At 38.8% G+C, this 17795-nt stretch overlaps 1 protein-coding gene across 3 annotated transcripts in view; it reads left to right on the top strand.

Annotated features, from left to right (window-relative positions):
• ARMC2 (armadillo repeat containing 2) overlaps positions 1-17795 on the top strand; it is a 103692-nt gene that overhangs the window by 55252 nt on the left and 30645 nt on the right. For all 3 annotated transcript variants that reach the window (XM_081045196.1, XM_081045194.1, XM_081045195.1), the window contains 2 exons: positions 134-357; positions 14337-14482. In XM_081045196.1, the coding sequence (XP_080901322.1) occupies positions 134-357; positions 14337-14482 (370 nt within the window). The remainder of the gene's footprint in view (positions 1-133; positions 358-14336; positions 14483-17795) is intronic.

The raw sequence follows: 17795 nt of genomic DNA, 5'->3' as shown, positions 1-17795 counted from the left end.
GAGTAACCCTTAACAAGCATTCAACTATAGGTTCTGAGTAACATTTTACAAATTAAATTTGATGTTCACATACAAGCACTTTAATATATCTTTCCAACTGTTGTACATTTGTAATAATCCACCTTTTTGACAGAATCATTATTGGAGGTCCTGAGAAGTGAAAACCTGCAAACTAACACTGAAGCTTTTTTATACTGTGTGGGAGCTATCAAATTTCTTTCTGGGAATCCAGGATTTTTTAATGAAATGATCAGCAAAGATGCTGTGGAAATATTGATGAATTTGATAAAGCAAATAAATGAGAACACCAAGAAATGTGGTACATGTTTCCCTAATTCAGGCCACTTGTTAGTCCAAGTAAGTATTTTACTTGAAGAGGTTAGATATGTAAAATTAGTTTTCATGTTACCTAGTACCAGTTACCTGCCAGGTGGGTGTCACAGGTCACAGGTGGCTGTTATGTGCAGCCAGGTCGCCAGGTCAGGGTGCCAGGCCTTGGGGATCAAAGGTAGGTATCACTGCCCCACCTCCCACCCTTTGTGTGCCCATGTCCCCTAGAAAAGCTACTCCATGGCTTTTGCATGGAGCCCCTGTCCATGCAGCTTGCGGACATCCATTTCCACTACTCTGCACAGAAAGTAGGCCTGGAAAAATGAAAAAGCAGCACCTCTCTGCAAAACAACTGCATGTTATAATCAGAATTTTAACAGGCAGAGTTTTAACTTTTAGAGTTTTGAAGAGAGGCCTCACCTGGAGATTGTTCGTGATGATGCGTAGTTAATATCATGAATCTTGTATCTACAATAAAAAACAGAAAGTGAATGATATTGAGTTGACAGTTGTTGAGGGGGTGTGTAGATGACATGGAAGCCTGAGACTACAGGAACGAAGGTAACAAAACTGGATACATTTAATATGACAAGGGCAGGAAGAAAAATTTTGTTATGTGTTAAGAGTTTTATTACTTCTTTTGTGGCAGATTAAATTTCATAGTTAAACTGTTTTCATTGGAGCTGCTTCAGCTCTCATTCTTTTTCAGATGAGCTTTTACTCGTTAATAGCATTTACATATCAGATAATAGCTTCTTTGGTGTAATAATTCATGAGATTTGAAATGTGCTTGTCAGTTAATGAGGATAGATTAAGCACTCGGAGTACTTGAAGCCTTTGGGAAAATGTGTTCAAAATTAGATTTAGACCCTGGTTTAAAGATGCTTAAAGTGTTTATGATGATTATTAATTTTGGACTTTGTGATCTGTCTCCATTTTGAAAAAGATTGTGAAAACCTCTTTTAGTCATGAATGATTCGAAATTCTACTGGATGTGCCATCTTTTGGCTAGGAAGACAAACCATTTTCATGCTGCCAGTGTTATTGAGCAACTCCAAAATTTCCTTCAATGAATAGTTATTTTGGTTATATACATAACTATATTTTCTTCTTAAAATGCAAAAAAAAGTGTAAGGAAGAGTGTAAAAATAAGACAACTTTTATTTTCACCCTGAGATAACATACCTCCAACATTTTAGTAACCATTCTTCCATGCATTTTATGCACATACCGGGGGTGCCAAAAAAGGTATACATATTTTAAGAGATGTTATCTATGTATTACTTTTTGAGTTGAGTTGAATTATGGGAGCAATGTGTAGTATGACGTTTGCTCAAAAGATGGCTTTAATCAAATGAATGCTAGAGTCATGTTATTGGTATTTATTATTACAATTTTAATACAATTTTTTCCTTTCTTAAAATGTGTATACATTTTTTGGCACCCTCTGTATATGCTTACATATATGTATAATTTTATATAAATCTTGCTTTTTATCATGGAACCTGTGGTTTTTAATCGCTGTTTTTTTCCATCACGTTCTTCCCTCCTTGTTTCTCAGTGTGGTCCACCCAGTTAGCCAACGTTGTTCACACTCACGTGCTCAGCGCCTTTTAATACACTCTTCAGTTTTCAAAAATAAGATATTCTATGTACTTCTTTGTTCTCATTTCACAATAGCAAAAACCCCTTGAGTCAACTCTGTAGACTTATTTTATTCTTTTTAATGGCAACATAATATTCTGTGATAAAGCTATACCTCAAATAACCAGCCATTCTCCTGTTGAGATATTCACTCTGCTTTCAGTTTTTATGCAATGGCTTCTGGAATTCTTATCTGTTTTAAAAGAGTTCTTACCAACCGATATAAATATGTAAATACATGTTATGTACATGTGGGTTGGTAAGAACTCTTTTAACCAGATAACACATGTATAAAATTGCCTATTTATAGAATTAAATAAATTATAAAATAAAATTATAAAATATAAATTATATTGATATAATTGAATAAATATAGATGTTTGTATTTACATATATTTAAACCAGACTTTCTCTCTATATGTGTGTATATATAGACTATATATCTACATCTATATAGAGAGAACGATCTATATCTGTATATAGTCTGGGTTTAAAAAGTTCTTTTCAACCTATTATATATAAATTATATATTTTATTTATAATTTATAATTGTATAAAATTGTATATTTTTAATATATAATATATTTATGTAAAGATGTATATATAATTTATAAGCTTGAATTTCATAAAAATTTGAATATATAAATTTATTTTACATATGTGTTTTTTATAATAAAATATATAAATATATAATATATAAATAATGTACAAATAAAATCAGTTGGTATAAAGCATTGAGCATTATTGTGACCAAAAATATATCAAAACAAGAACTAGGACCTCTGGTATGTCAGTCAGTACAGCGCTGTATTCCCTGTGTTTCTCTTTGCTTCCCCTTTTCCCTCACCTCTACATCCTCTGGTACAAACTGAGTTACTAGGTCAGATGCCCCGTTCAACATTGGACAGCCGGGACTTCCTGTCCTTATGACTTTTAACCCAGAGAACCTCAGTAGCTTTAGCACACTTTTGGGGGACCTCCTGTTATAAAACGTTGTACATTCTAGACCTGGCACAGTGCTAGAGTCATACTGGTTCCCTAAAGTGGTCCGTTGGAGGCCATTGAATGAATGAAAAACATGTGAAGCTGGACCCTGAGGGTTATGTAAGACTTGGGAAACTGGCAGAAAGGGACAAGGTGTGCTTGGCGATCTGAACATGTGGATCTGTCTGGGGTTCTGGGGGGGAGGTGAGATTCAGAGGCTACAGTCACGGGTCTCAAATACCAGGCTGCAGAGTGTGGGCTTGGAGCAACAGAGAGCCGTCGGAGGTCGATGTGTGGGAAGGAGGAGACAAGATCAGAGGGGCAGAAAGATGAATGTGAACAAGATATGAAAGTGATAAAGACCAAAAAACCGCAAAGTGATGGGAGGAAGATGTCAGTGGTGTGGACAGATTGGGGAGTTAAGGTCTCGCACATAGTAGCCCCAACTAAGAGGCATTGCTGCAGTTATTAGATATTAGACTGAGTATAATGGGACTAAATGAGATCAAGTAATATGTGTGGAAGAAAAGCTCCTCCACAGCACATGGAGCAAATGTTGCTTAGAGGAAAAAATACTGAAGTGTTGTGATTTTGAAGGTTTTCTTTTGTGTTGTTTCTTATATGTATGTATACACATACATACGTGTACACTGCATTTCTTATATGTATGTATACACATACATACGTGTTTATCACTGCATGGCTGACATCAAGAAACACTGATTACATACGTGTAGAGTGGCAGCTCTCTACCAGGCTGAGTAAGAGAATGAAGAATGAGATAGCTGTCCTTGAGGGCCTACTTTTTGGTGACTCTCGTCCTGATAACAGTATTCAGATGTCTTTTCTACAAAACCATTCTCCTTCCGCATGTTCAACACTGCATTCATTTCTGCCTGTCAGATCCCTAATAGCTTTTGGAGCAGGTTGAGAGGATTATTGTTGATGCTCAAAGGAACTGAGAGGCCACCACAGTGCATCCAGTGGAATTATTAATACTCCCAGTCTGGCCAAACTGGAAACATGAGTATGTGTGTAAAATCGTAAGGGTAAAGAAGGTTAAACTGTGCATGTTCACTAAATTCCAGAATACTAGAATTTGGGGCGAGCTCCCTGAAACTTGGAAAAAGAGAAATATAGGCCAGGTAAAAGGCAAGACTCCCTAAATGCCAGTAGTAAATTGCATGACCCAAGGAGGTGACATGGAGACAGGGATTTGTTTCTGTGGATCTAGAATGGATTATCATCTAGAATGGATTATCACGAGGTGGTAGAGTTCATCTCTGACTTGTAAAGGCCAGCAATGAGAAGGCATAACACAGGAACTGAGGAAATTTGCTGAAGGCCCCTCCATTAGAAAGTTTGTATGATCTCTACCCTGCCCCCTTCCTGGGGGAGTAGAGAAGAGTCTTCTGTATATATATCATAATCACAACCGAGGCCAAATTCCTCTGGTACCTCGTTTGTCCTGTTGTGTCTTGACAACATCATGTAGAAAGCTGCTTTACTGTAATTGAAGAAAATCTCAAGGTTTTCAGTTTTACAGTTGGGTAATTTATAGGTATACAATGTAACTATTAAAACCCAGATTCACTTGAACATTCCTATTTTTTATTCCTTTGTATTTCCAACCTTTTTTTCTTTGCAGCCTGACCCATTTGGTTTTGAGTTCAATCCTTAGAAAAATATATTCTTTCCCTGCTTCAGATACAACATTTTTGAAGTTAAAAGTCTTCTGCAGCACCCCAGATAATATGGTTTGCTCTCCCTCCTCTTGTACCTGTTTCACTTTTCTGGCCTCTACGCCTCCAGGCTTCTCACCAGAGGGTCTTCACATCCTAATCTTTCCTCCTTCTTGCTCAGTACATCTCCAATGTCTTATTCTTCCTTTTTCTAAGTGGAAATTTCTTAGTAAGGTAGGTCCTCCCACCCCTTGTCAATCTCCGTTCCATTCCTTCACACTGGTGTGAGTTTGGGGACAAAAAAAAAGTGAATTAAACAAAGAGAGATGACTCAGACATTTTGAGCCTGGATGTTTTAAAAAGTGATATTATTATTAGAAATTAGAGAGCTATACAAGGAATTGATTTGTGAGAGGAGAGAAGGAAATTATGCAAAGTCTTAATGTGAAGCTTTAATGTGCCAGTGGAATAGCCAAGTAGGACTGTCTCGTAGGCAACTGAGATGTGAACTAATGCTCAGCAGAGAAAGTAAAGCCAAAGCAAGCAAACAAACAACCCCCCCCACACAGATTTAGGGCCCTCAACATGGAGGTGATAGTTGAAGTCAAAAAAGACAATGAGGTAACTCAAGGGGAGAGTGTAGGAAGAAAACAGAGGAGGACTAGGGACACATTCCGTAAAATGGCCAAATTTGTGGAATGGGAAGGGAAGAAAGAAGTGAGCAGAAAATGAAGAAAGGATACTGTACAAGAGAGTAGAGATTTGAAAAGCAAGGATTGGTCAGCTTTGGTAAATGCTGTGGGGAGCACACAGGGAGAGGAATTCTGCTTTGCATGAAATAGTTGAGTATGCAGGTGGGATGGGGTCATGCCGCAAGGGGTTCACACTCCCTTTAACTCTGACATGATTTCTTTATCTCTGTATTTTTTAATTGTTGGCACTCAGAAGAAATTTATTAAGTAAAATAAGATCAGAATTACCAAAACTTTAAGTTTAAAAGAGCAGTTACTTCTGATGAAAAAAAGAAAATTAATCACAGGAAATTGAGATGAGAGTTAGAGATGGACTTCAAATCTTGGATCTGTTTTGGTTTTCTGACTTTGACAAGCTACTAGGTGGAGAAGAGTGCCGAAGAGAAATTAAAATTGGAAGGGGGATATGACATTGACCATTCAGGATTCTAGGTACGTAATGAACCCCAAGATCACAGAGCCAGTTATTCTCTACTTCAAGGATTTGGGAGACTTAAGAGAGGCCTTTGAAATCTGGGGACTCAATTAAGCAGTAATTTAGGATTACTAAATTACTAAAGCAGTAACATTAGTAATTAAGGATTGAATCAAAATGGTTGGGGTTCTTTAAATCTTGCTTTAGTTATATTTCATAGTTTTAAAATGTAAAGATTAATAATTTATACTTTTTTAGATAACTAGTTATTATAAGTATGAATATTTAAGCTGAAAAGCATGTTAACGCTCTTTGTCTGGCTTACCCCTGCCTGTGGGAACCCTGCCTGTTCAGATCATGAAATCAGAGCCATAGCAGTCACTTCCACCTGATGGAAACTTGCTCTGGTTATCGGAAGAAATAAACTGCGTACTTATAAAATGGGAGCAAACATTCTCATGCTTATATTTCTTAAATTCTTACAGGTTATTTTATTGGAGATTTGATGATTAAACAGGGAAAAAATATTTTTAAGGCATCTCTTTTGAATATTTTGCTTGAATAGGAAGCAGATTCCATCATTTGTTTCTAATTGCTTTAATTGAGGTTTATAATTTATTACAATCCAGTGAAATGCTCATATATTACGTGTTTGATGAGTTTTGACAAAAGCATACAGCCATGTAACCCACACCTCTATTGAGATGCAGAATATTTCTGTCACCTCAGAAATTTCCTCCCTCTTCCCAGTTCATTCCCACTCTCCAACCACCAAAGGGAACCATTTTTCTGATCTCTTTCACCACAGATAAGCTCTGCCTGTTCTAGAATTTAATATAAATGGAATGTACAGGGTGTACTTTTTTGTGTCTGCCTTTTTTAAAACTTTTATTTTGAACTAAGTATAGATTCACAAGATGTTGCAAAAATAGTACAGCGAGGTCCAGTGTACCCATCACCCAGCTTCTCCCAGTGGCGACATATTATGTAATGATTATTAAATCATTATTAAAACCAGGAAATTGGTAGGGTACAATACAGTTAACTACAGTGCTGTCTGGCTGATTTTGCTTATTAGCATATTGTTTTTGAGATTTGATGAAACTTTTTTCTCTTAATGTTTGGTATTGGTTATTCAGCTTGCTGATTTTTTAACAATGTAGTTTTTGGGAAGGCGACAGGGATTTTCTACTTATGAAGTTTCCTTCCTAGAAAGGAATCCCCGGTAGTATTACTAACCACCCAAAGGGAAGGGCCTACTCTTCCCTTTCTTGGGGCGACACACAGGCAACTCATGTTCACCTCACCTTCTCTGGAGACAGCATATCTGAAGATGTGGGGAGACTCAGAGGCCCCCCTCCAAATGTGTAATGCCTGGGGTTTTGAACTTGGAAATGAGAAAAACTAAGGCAGATGGGGATGGGGGGAAGGTTATCACCATGGTTGAAGGCTGTAGTTTATATTAGGTTGGTGCAAAAGTAATTGCGGTTTAACAGGTTAAAAAAAACCATGGCAAAACCGCAATTACTTTTGCACCAACGTAATAGTTGAGGCAGGCATGCTTTCTAATTCTGAACCCCTGAGTTAGACTTGCCCACCCAGTCCCAGGCTGCGCCTGCCCCTGGAGGAGCAGAGGGGAACACCGTGCGCTCATGAACAGGAAGTGAGGGGTGTAGAGTGGCTAAAGGATGTCTCCTCACAAGGAAGGAACATCAAGCGTGGGAAGTCCGTATTCCTACACCTACTGTGTCTGGGGAGAGCCATTTGCTTTTCAGTTGCTGTCGTATCTGCTCAGCTTCATCTCTCCGTTGTAGATGTATTAGTAGTGGTAATAAAGAAATGTCACGGATCAAATATATGGTGATGGAAGGAGAACTGACTCTGGGTGGTGAACACACAATGGGATTTATAGACGATGTAATACAGAATTGTACACCTGAAATCTATGTAAATTTACTAACAATTGTCACCCCAATAAAATTAATTAAAAAAAAAAAAAAAAAAAAAAAAGAAATGTCACTATAACAAGTAATTGTGAAAACGGGTGTTAATACTCGGTAGTTGCATTACCTTTTCACACTGGTTTCTCTTATTTGACCACATTGGCAATCTATATAGTTATATGACTTTCAAAATTTCAACTATACTGATACGTATAATGGCCACAACTAGACGAATCAGTTACCTACTTATTTTGCCAAGGTAACTGATAAAGAGGCAGTAAATGGAAAAACAGTAATAAACATAGGCAAACGTTAAATAGAGTCTCAAAGTAGGGCGTTGAAGGTTTGAGGAGGACAGAAGCAGGACACCCATGGAAGGAATGTGCCAAACAGGCTCCAAAGCCAGGCACCAAGTGTTACCGAGGATTATGAATTAATATTGCTTTCATATGCATGTTTCTTAACACCAATAAAATGCTTAGGAATTTTTGGTACTAGTGGTTTCGTGTATATAGTGGCATATTATCACTGCTTGCTTTTGTCTCAGCCAGAACTGTACTAATTGTATATGAAGCAATATGAAACTTCTCGGGTTACCACATAGGCTCTGGTTTTGGCATATATGTGGTCTCAATTGGGCACAAATCCAAAAAAAATGAATGTGCTTTTATTAATAGAGGGAGATGGTTTTGCTGAGTTTGGAAAATGGTGTGGCTTTGGTTTTAAATCATTTGACATTGTTTGCGGTCTCTGGCGGCTTTTTCTTTTACATCATCAGCGGGAAGTGAACCATTTTGCAGTTGGCAGTTAAGTTGAGATAGAGCTCGAGGGATTTTGGTTATAGATATTCCAGATGATTGAGAAATAAAATGCTTTTAGGGATAACCAAATGGAGTGGTGGAAACAACAGACAAGGAGTCAGAGCCCACGACATCCACCTACCTGTTGCCAGTGAATTTTCTGGGCTTCAGTTTCCTCATCTGAAAAGTGGGGTTCATAATACTTTTCCTATCTGCCTCATGGAGTTGATTTAGGGAGCAAATGAGATCAAGCTCATGAGATAGTCTTACAAGCCATAAAGTAGCTGCTCAAATCCTTTTCATGGTAGTTTTCAATGTATAAAAATAAATAAAACTGAATCTTGATGCTAATTTTGGTAGAAGAAACATAATAAGTTTCCAAACTATTAACCATTCAGTTTCCAACGGCCTTATGTTCCAAAGGCTTCTTTGAAAAATGGTTTTTGAAATTGGAAAATGTTTCTCCAAGGAACAATGTCATGATTGGTGGTGAAGCTCCCGGGCTGGCCCAGAAACCTGTTTACTCCTGATGGTCCTCCACAGGAGTTCTGTGGTAGGCAGTGAGCTACAAGCGCCTCTGACCTGGGGCCGCTCTGATGGCTGAATTCTCTCCAAGGCAGAATCTGGTGAGTTCCCTGGGGACGGAGGATGCTGATGGAGAGGTAGTAGAAGGGAAGAGAGAGGCTCATCCACTGGGGACCAGTCAGCCCTCCCCCCTTGCGCCTACCCCAGTGCTGGGAATGGCGCCACAGCTGCTGGCCCCACGTTGTCGTTCATAAGTGCAGTGATCTAAATCAGGAGGGCCTCGTATTTTAAGGCAAAGATGTCTAGTGTTTACTAAGGGTTTTCAATTAATAGTTGAAAACGTAATTTGAAATTGATAATTAAATACCTGTAATTGATTTGACAAAATAGATGCTAAATCTTTTGACTTCTAATTTTGCTGCACTAAAATGCTGTTTGAACCTTTATAAATGATCTAATCCCTTCTTAATACAATTTTCCCCTTTAAAATGGATCTCTCAGTGTTGACTGCTTGGTAAGAACTTTGAGGCCCAACTAATTCAGTGTGAGACAGAACAGCTTTGCCAAACTCACCAGGCATTTTACCTAGACATTCTGAGGGGGGTGGGGAGAGGGGGGACAGTATCTCTCATGATCAAGGAATCTGGGGAAATACAGAGAGAAATAGCTGCCTCAGAAAACATGAGCACCATAAAGTTGTAGGGGGTAGCTCAGTCAGTTTTCAGCAGTAGATTAGTAACCAGAACATTGGAACATGGAACATTTCTTCCTTGATGTATACCAAAAGTTTAGGTCCCCTTTTGTCCCAGGCATCATCCATAGCTGCTACTAAAGAAGGACACTTAAAATTTGATTAATCCCCTTTGTGGATTATCAATTCCACATTCTTCTCCTTTCTCTTCTTCCCTCTAGTTGCCTTCTGACTCAGTATATCTGCCCCAAGGGGTTGTACATTAGGAAATGGGAAGAATAAGAATTGAAATTCATGTTTTTCAGTTTGCTATTTCTTGGTGAGATGACAGTTAAGAGGTTGGGAATTGTTCCAGTAAGTTCTTGAGAAACTAACCAGGCAACTTTGTATGCATCTAACTTTCACTTCCTTTTTTTTTGTCATAAAGTATTTGAGATGGCTTAAAAGAGTATATACAATCATATAGAAAAGTGTATAGCTAAGTAGAGTTAGGAACACTGTAAATTAGAGTAGAGAGTTAAGAAAGATACGGATACATTTCTCCAAGCATAAAACTTGGACTTTGGTCAACTCCTGCTTTGGGGGCAGGCCCAGTGGGTGGGCTTTCCTGGGGGCTGGAGAACAAAGATTGCTACAGAGCACAGGACTCATTAATGATTTCCACAAATATATCTCCGTTCAAAGTTGGAACAAGGTTGAGAGTTAAGTGGGCTGACTTGGAATTCGCCTTTCCTGTTACCACAGCATTTAGCCAGACTGTCCTCACACTAATTTTTTTTAACATGTTTCCCCCAGAAAAAGGTGCTTGTCTATGCTCAGCATTCGGCTCTATCCCACCCACACAATGAAATTGGTGGCTCACAGCCAGCATCTCCAAATGGGGGTCCTTCATTGCTGCATCTGCTGGTGACCTCCTCCTGATCCTTCTTCGTTGGGGGTTTAAACTCTAGTTTGCCATCAGGCTTCTGCTAATCCAGGCACTTTCTTGCCAGAGGCTTCTTAAAGGGGAAAAGCCTGCCTTTCCATCTCTTTTGTCCCTTCATCTCCTTTCCTCTCTTTTCTGCTTTTTCCCTCCTCCCCTCCTCATTCCTCCTTCTCCTTCTGTGTTTCATCCAGCCAGCGTTTTATGGTCATATTTATTGTCCTCTGAGTAGAAAGAGGAACAAGAAATGGTTTGTACCCTAGAGGAGCTCACCATGGGAGAGAAGGTGCATGAAACAAGTAGTTATGATTCTGTGATGGGTGCAGTACAGGCATGAACAAGATGGTTTGTTAACCTGGGAGATGTAATGATGAGCTGCTGAAATGTCTTCACCAAGGAGAAGTGAGGCTGAGCTTGGTCCAAAAAATGAGTAGGAGGTGGCCAGGTTGGAAAAGGGGTGCAGGAGTGTGATGGCGGAAGACATTCTGGGCAGATGCAATGGTCTATTCAAAGGCTTGAAGTTGTCTAAGGATGAGGACGCTGTATGTGGTGCAGAGTCTGAAAGGTGGTAGGTGTGCTGGGGAGAAGGAGGAGGAGGAGGTGAGGCTGGAGGGGTGAAGTGTACTTTAGAGAGTGAAGAGCCTTTAAGATGTGGATTTTGCCCTCTAATCCTTTACGGTGTATTTTGCCCACTGTAAATCAGAGAAGGTCTTTGGACAGGGAAGATTGGTTGAGTTGCTCCTTCTGGCAGCAGGGAGCCACGGTGGGGAGATGAGCCAGATGGAGAAACTTGGGAAGAAGCCCCATCAGTGGACTGTAGAGCTTGGGAAAGAGATGAGGCAGGCTTAAACTGATCCAGCAATCGCCTGATGGAAAGAAGAAGTAGGTGAGGTGACCAGTCAGCTGTGAAAAGGAAAGGGGGTCGGGGGAATTAGGAGCCAAGAAAGAAGCTGCTGTCATGAATGAGATAGATATGGAATCCACAGAGGACCAGTGTCCCTCCAGGAAGTCTGTTTTTCTTTCATCCATTATTTTTTATTCCTCTTCTTTAAAATCATCTTAAAATCCACCTACCTCAGAAATATTAATTCATGGTTTTCTGATATCCTAATCTGTTTATTTACACCCAGTCTTTCCTTTGTAGGTATTCATCTGTCCATTCATTGCATCCACGAATATTGATTGAGGACCCACTGTGTGCCAGGCACTGGATTTGGGTGTGGGAGCACAATGGTGAAAAGACAGACAGAACATATGTTCTCGCGGAAGCTGCTATTGTAGAGGAGTAGGCCGACAATAAGACATTATATAACCTAGTGAATAGCATATAGTATGTGAGGAAGTTTGAGGGGTTGATAAGAGTCAGACCCTACAGGACCCTGTAGATCACAGTCAAGAAATGGAATCTTATCCTACGAGCACAAAAAGCCAGCAGAGCTTAAGGTGACAAAAAGGCAGAAAGGCAGGATTCTGGAATGTCTCTGAGCAACTGGGTTAACGGTAGTGTCATGCCCTGAGGTATTACTGTGTACTTATTAAGTGTGCGGTACGTTTCAAATACATTATTCTGTCAGCATCACAACTGACAAATGTGGAAATATTCGAGGTATCAGATCGGACTCAATGACGTGCGCTCCACCCAATGTGATGTCGCAGTAAATGCGCACAGGGATTTAAAATCCGATGACGTGTCACATGATAAATGTGTGCTTCTGCTCTTGAGTAGGGCCATTTGTAAAAATTGCACTTTGGGGGCAAAATGAGCTCTCTTAACCTTTTCTGATGTGGTGAGGAAAAGAATTGAAAGGGAGAGAAAAATGGAAACAAGAAAATAAAAGCTTCTAAGAAAACAACTGTCCCTTGCTGACGGTGTGCCCTGCCAGAGGTTAGATGTGGGGAGCAAGAGGACTGTAGCTTAAGCTGGCAATCGGTGACAACTCGGGGACCAGGGAAAGGAATTGTTCCTGTGTGAAGTGGTTAGAATGGGTGTTCCACAGCCTCCCACTGTCTCCACCTGCCTGGGTTCAGGTCAGCATTCTCCTGAGCTCCTTGGTGTTGGAGTAGGAAAGCTTGTGAGTCATTTCATGGATTGACATAAAGCAGCAGCACTTGCTGGAGTGCATGGGCCGTCTCTGAAGGAGGGAAACAGGTGGAGCCAAGGTCAGATGATGAGAATTTTCCATTGTATGGTGGTAAAGGCCTGTATTGCCTACCATAGTTTATTAGCCTTCACAGAAGACTCATTCCTTAGCTTAGGAGACAACATTGGAGACCCGTAAGTAAGGGAAACGCTCTCGTAGTTTGTTTCCCCTCCAGTGTTTTGGATACTGAAGCTTTCAGGGAAGCATTTACTGAATTACTATATAATTGAATTGACTACAAAAGACTTGTGCACATTTATTTGAAGTATTATTTATATTTTCTTTGCTTTCAAGGTTGTCAGTTATATTCTAACAAAATTGTTTTGTTGCTGTTGTTACCAAGGAAAACTAATCAAAGATACATGTCATCTTAATAATTATGTAAAGTTTATTGAGTATGACTGTAATGATGCTTTATGTAGACATAATGCTTCACGATGTACAGAAGCATTGTTACATGTTTTCTGCTTGATACACACACACCTTGAGAGGTAAGCAGGAATTGTAACCCCCCTTTTCACAGATGAGGAAATAGGGAAGTTGAAGAAAGAGTGAGTGCAGCAATCATATAACTAGGAAGAGCTTTAGGACTTGAATCTCCATCATTTGACTATAAGTCCAGTGATCTCTCTTTTACATTTTGGATGTGATGTACCACAACCAAGGTGAAGATAGAACCCAGGATTTCTGAGCTGTTGTTAGGTGATTAGCACTGGCAATGCGACTCACCATCTTATTTCATTGGATCCTTACAACTCCAGGGCACTTGTCACCATCCCCACTTTACCGATGAGAAAAATGTGCTCTGGGAGGTTAACTAACTAACCCAACCTAGTGAGGGGTGGAGCTGCGACCTGAGCAGACTGTCCAGCTCCTGAGCTGACTGTCTTAACCAGTAACCTGCCTGTACTATTCCATGAGGAACGATCACACTGCTTATTAAAATTATTAGATAACAGCAACATTCATTTTATGGATTTATTAATTCAGTCTCTTCTCCACTTTTAGACAAAGCCTGATATAAATAGCTTTCCCCAACAGTTTTTACAAAATAAGACTAATTTGCAAGAAACCAATACTTGCCTCTTAGAAGAGAATGAAACTAACGGTCTTAAATATTCTTTGGCCACAGCATTATTTGGTGCTACATATAAGAATATGGAATGAGAAGTTTCAAATCTGTGGAACTGATGTGGCATGTCTCTGGGTCAATTGAAGATCTTATGACACACCCAGATGATGATTTCTAGAACCCTGGGGGTTTGGTGTACTACTTGCTACAAACATGAATATTCCATTCATTACCAAAGTAGATTTTCTTTGTATTCAATTCTTGGTTTTCCTTTCATGCTACTTGTGCCACGGCCCATGTTCTCTGGTGGGAGATACATAATGGGCGTGGTTTAGCCACCAATGTAATGAAGTTTATGGGATCAGTTGTGCTGTGCTGATTACTTTGGCTAATTTTCCAGTTAAAGAAACGATACAAACGTGTTTTTCCCCCCAGGTGACTGCTACATTGAGAAACTTGGTTGATTCACCACTAGCAAGAAGAAAGTTGCTGAGCATCAGTGCCCTTCCCCAGCTCTGCACAGTGATGGGACAGTACTTGGATGACACTGATGTCTGCACCAACATTGCCAGAATGTTCAGGTAGGTAGATGAGGAAAACAAGGCAGCCTAACAGAAATGCCAACACTTACATTTCAGGTTCAGGTGATCTTTAATATTGGTGTGTGTGGCGGGCACGGAAGCCTATTTTTCCTTCTTCTCCTAGCAGCAAAGGTAAATCTAGTAGCCCAAGTTTAAAATGAATGATTTAAACTAATGACTCCATTTCCTGTGTATTTATAATGTGATTCTAAACTCATCGAGTGTAAGTCAATTTAGTTCTTTGATGAGTTGTGAGTTATCCTAGTATTCTTACAAAACAAACAAAAATTTCTGTTTGCTTATTAGAGGTAAAGAACTATCCAACAAAACATGGAAGACTTTCTGATTCACTTGGAAACAATACTTAAGGATTTTAACTCAAAGAGGGGACCATTGCTTAAAAAGTCTGATCTGATGATTTGTAATAGAAGGTTATTTTATTTCAGTTATTTGGACTCTGGCTCATACGTTGATTAGTCATTTTTATGAGCTTACTTTACTGCAGAAGTGACGGTCATCTGAATTCAGGTTGCCTCAAAACAAGATGCCATTAAATTTCACAACAGCCTTTAATTATGCATTTGTATTTCCTCCCTCATTGCTCTTTGCCAGTGTTTTTATGTAGTGATCCTTCTCAAGAGACCTGGGCCTTTCTTGAACTATAATAAGTAATTATTTAAAGAAATAGAAAATTTCCTGAAGACCGAATTGGTAATTGACACCAGTTTGAGAATGTGACTCCAAACCACACTTTCCTAAGTGGCTTTGTTCTGGGTACTTAATGACTTCTATTTTGAAGTACTATAAAATCACACAGAGTTTGTTTTTGTGTATGTTGGTATGTAGGGATCCAATTTAATTCCTCCCCCACCATGGGGATAGTCATTTGTCCCAGCACCTTTTAGTGACCACATCATCTATTTTTCACTGATTTTAAATGCCTACTCAATCAAACAGAAGGTTCCATACACTTGTAGGTCTGTTTCTGGGCATTCCTTTGGTCTATCTTCAGACCAGTACCACACTGTTTTTACTATTATAGATTTAATTTGTCTTGCTATAAAATAAGATGAATCCATTACTTCTTTTCTCCTTTAAGATCCAAATTCTTCCACAGCTAAATCATATTCAATGGTGAAAAGCTAAAAGCATTTTTCTGAAAATCAGGGACAGGACAAGGTTGCCCACTGTCACCACTTTTATTCAACGTAGAACTGGAAGTCCTGGCCACAGCAATCAGACAAGAAAAAGAAATAGAAGGCATCAAAATGGGAAAGGAAGAAGTAAACCTGTCATTTGCAGATGGCATGATACTATATAGAGAGAACCCTAAGATGACACCAAAAAACTGTTAGAACTGATAAATTAATTCAGTAAAGTAGTAGGATACAAAACTAATATTCAGAAATAAGCTGCATTTTTATACAAAAATAATGAACTATCAGAAAGAGAAATTAAGACAACCATCCCATTAACAATTGCATCAGAAAATACTTAGGAATAAATTTAAACAAGGAGGTAAAAGACCTGTACTCAGAAAATTATAAGACGTAGAAGAAAGAAACTGAAGAAGATACAAGTAAATGGAAGCATATGCTGTGCTCGTGGGTAGGAAGAATTAACATCGTTAAAATGTCCAAACTACCAAGGGTACTCTGCAGATGCAATGCAATCCCTATCGAAATACCAACATTTTTCACAGAACTAAAACAAATAATCCTAAAATTTATATGGAACCACAAAAGACTCCGAATAGCCAAAGCAATCTTGAGAAAGAAGAATGAAGTTGGAGGTGTCACGCTACCAGCTAGCAAACTATACTACAAAGCTGTAGTAATCAGAACAGCATGGTACTGGCATAAAAACAGAAACACAGATCAATGGAACAGAATAGAGAGCCCAGAAATAAGCCCACGCCTGTAAGGTCAATTTATCTATGACAAAGGAAGCAAGACTATACAATGGGGTAAAGAGAGTCTGTTCAGTAAGTGGTGTTGGGAAAACTGGACAGATACATGCAAAGAAATGAAACTAGACAACCTTTTCACACCATGCAAGTATACAAGAATAAACTCAAAATTGATTAAAGGCGTAAATGTAAGGCCTGAAATCATAAAACTTCTAGAAGAAAACATAGGTAGTAAACTCTTTGACATTATTTTTAGTAATTTTTTTTCTGATATTCTCTGTGGGCAAGGGAAACAAAAGAAAAAATAATAAGCAAATGGAACTGTATCAAACTAAAAAGATTTTGCACAGCAAAGGAAACCATCAACAAAATGAAAAGACATCCAACTGAATGGGAGAAGGTATCTGATATCTGCTAATGATACATCTGATAAGGGGTTAATATCCAAAATTTATGAAGAACTCATACACTCAACACCAAAAAAAACAAACCAATTAACAAATGGGCAGAGAACCTGAAAGACATTTCACCAAAGAAGACATACAGATGGCCAATAGACATATGAAAAGATGCTCAATGTCACTAATCATCAGAGAAATGCAAATTAAAACCACAATAAGGTATCACCTCACACCTGTCAGAATGATGGTCATCAATAAATCAACAAACAAGTGTTGGCGAGGATGTGGAGAAAAAGGAACCCTCGTGTATTGTTGGTGGGATTGCACATTGGTGCAGTCACAGTGGAGGTTCCTCAAAAAAGTAAAAATAGAATTACCTTACCACCCAGCAATTCGACTTCTGGGTATTTATCCAAAGAAATCCAAAATACTAATTTAAAAAGATATATGCACCCTTTTTTCACTACAGTACTATTTACAATAGCCCAGATATGGGAGCAATTTAAGTTTCCATTGATAGATGATTAGATAAAGAATATGTGGTACATATACACAATGGAATATTACTCAGCCATAAGAAAGAATGAAATCTTGCCATTTGTGACAACGTGGATGTATGCAGAGGGTCTTATGCTAAGTGAAATAAGTGAGAGAAAGACAAATACTACATGGTTTCACTTATATGTGGAATCTAAAAAACAAAATAAATGAACAAACAAAACAGAAACAGACTCATAGATACAGAGAACAAACTGATGTTTGCCAGATGGAAGGAAGGTTGTGGGGGCTGGGTGAAAAATGCAAAGGGTTTAAGAATTGCAAATTGGTAGTTATAGTCACAGGGATGTAAAGTACAGCATAGGGAAATAAGCAATAATATTGTAATAAGTGTATATGGTACCAGGTGGGTACTAGACTTACCAGGGGGATCACTTTGTAAATTACATAAATGTCTAACCGCTATGCTGTACATGTGAAACTAACATAAAATAATATTGAATGT

This window comes from Rhinolophus hipposideros, assembly GCF_964194185.1.
Source record: "Rhinolophus hipposideros genome assembly, chromosome: 3".
Lineage (NCBI taxonomy): Eukaryota > Metazoa > Chordata > Mammalia > Chiroptera > Rhinolophidae > Rhinolophus > Rhinolophus hipposideros.
The sequence above is the reverse complement of the archived record's forward strand: the minus strand, read 5'-3'. Positions and strand labels throughout refer to the sequence as shown.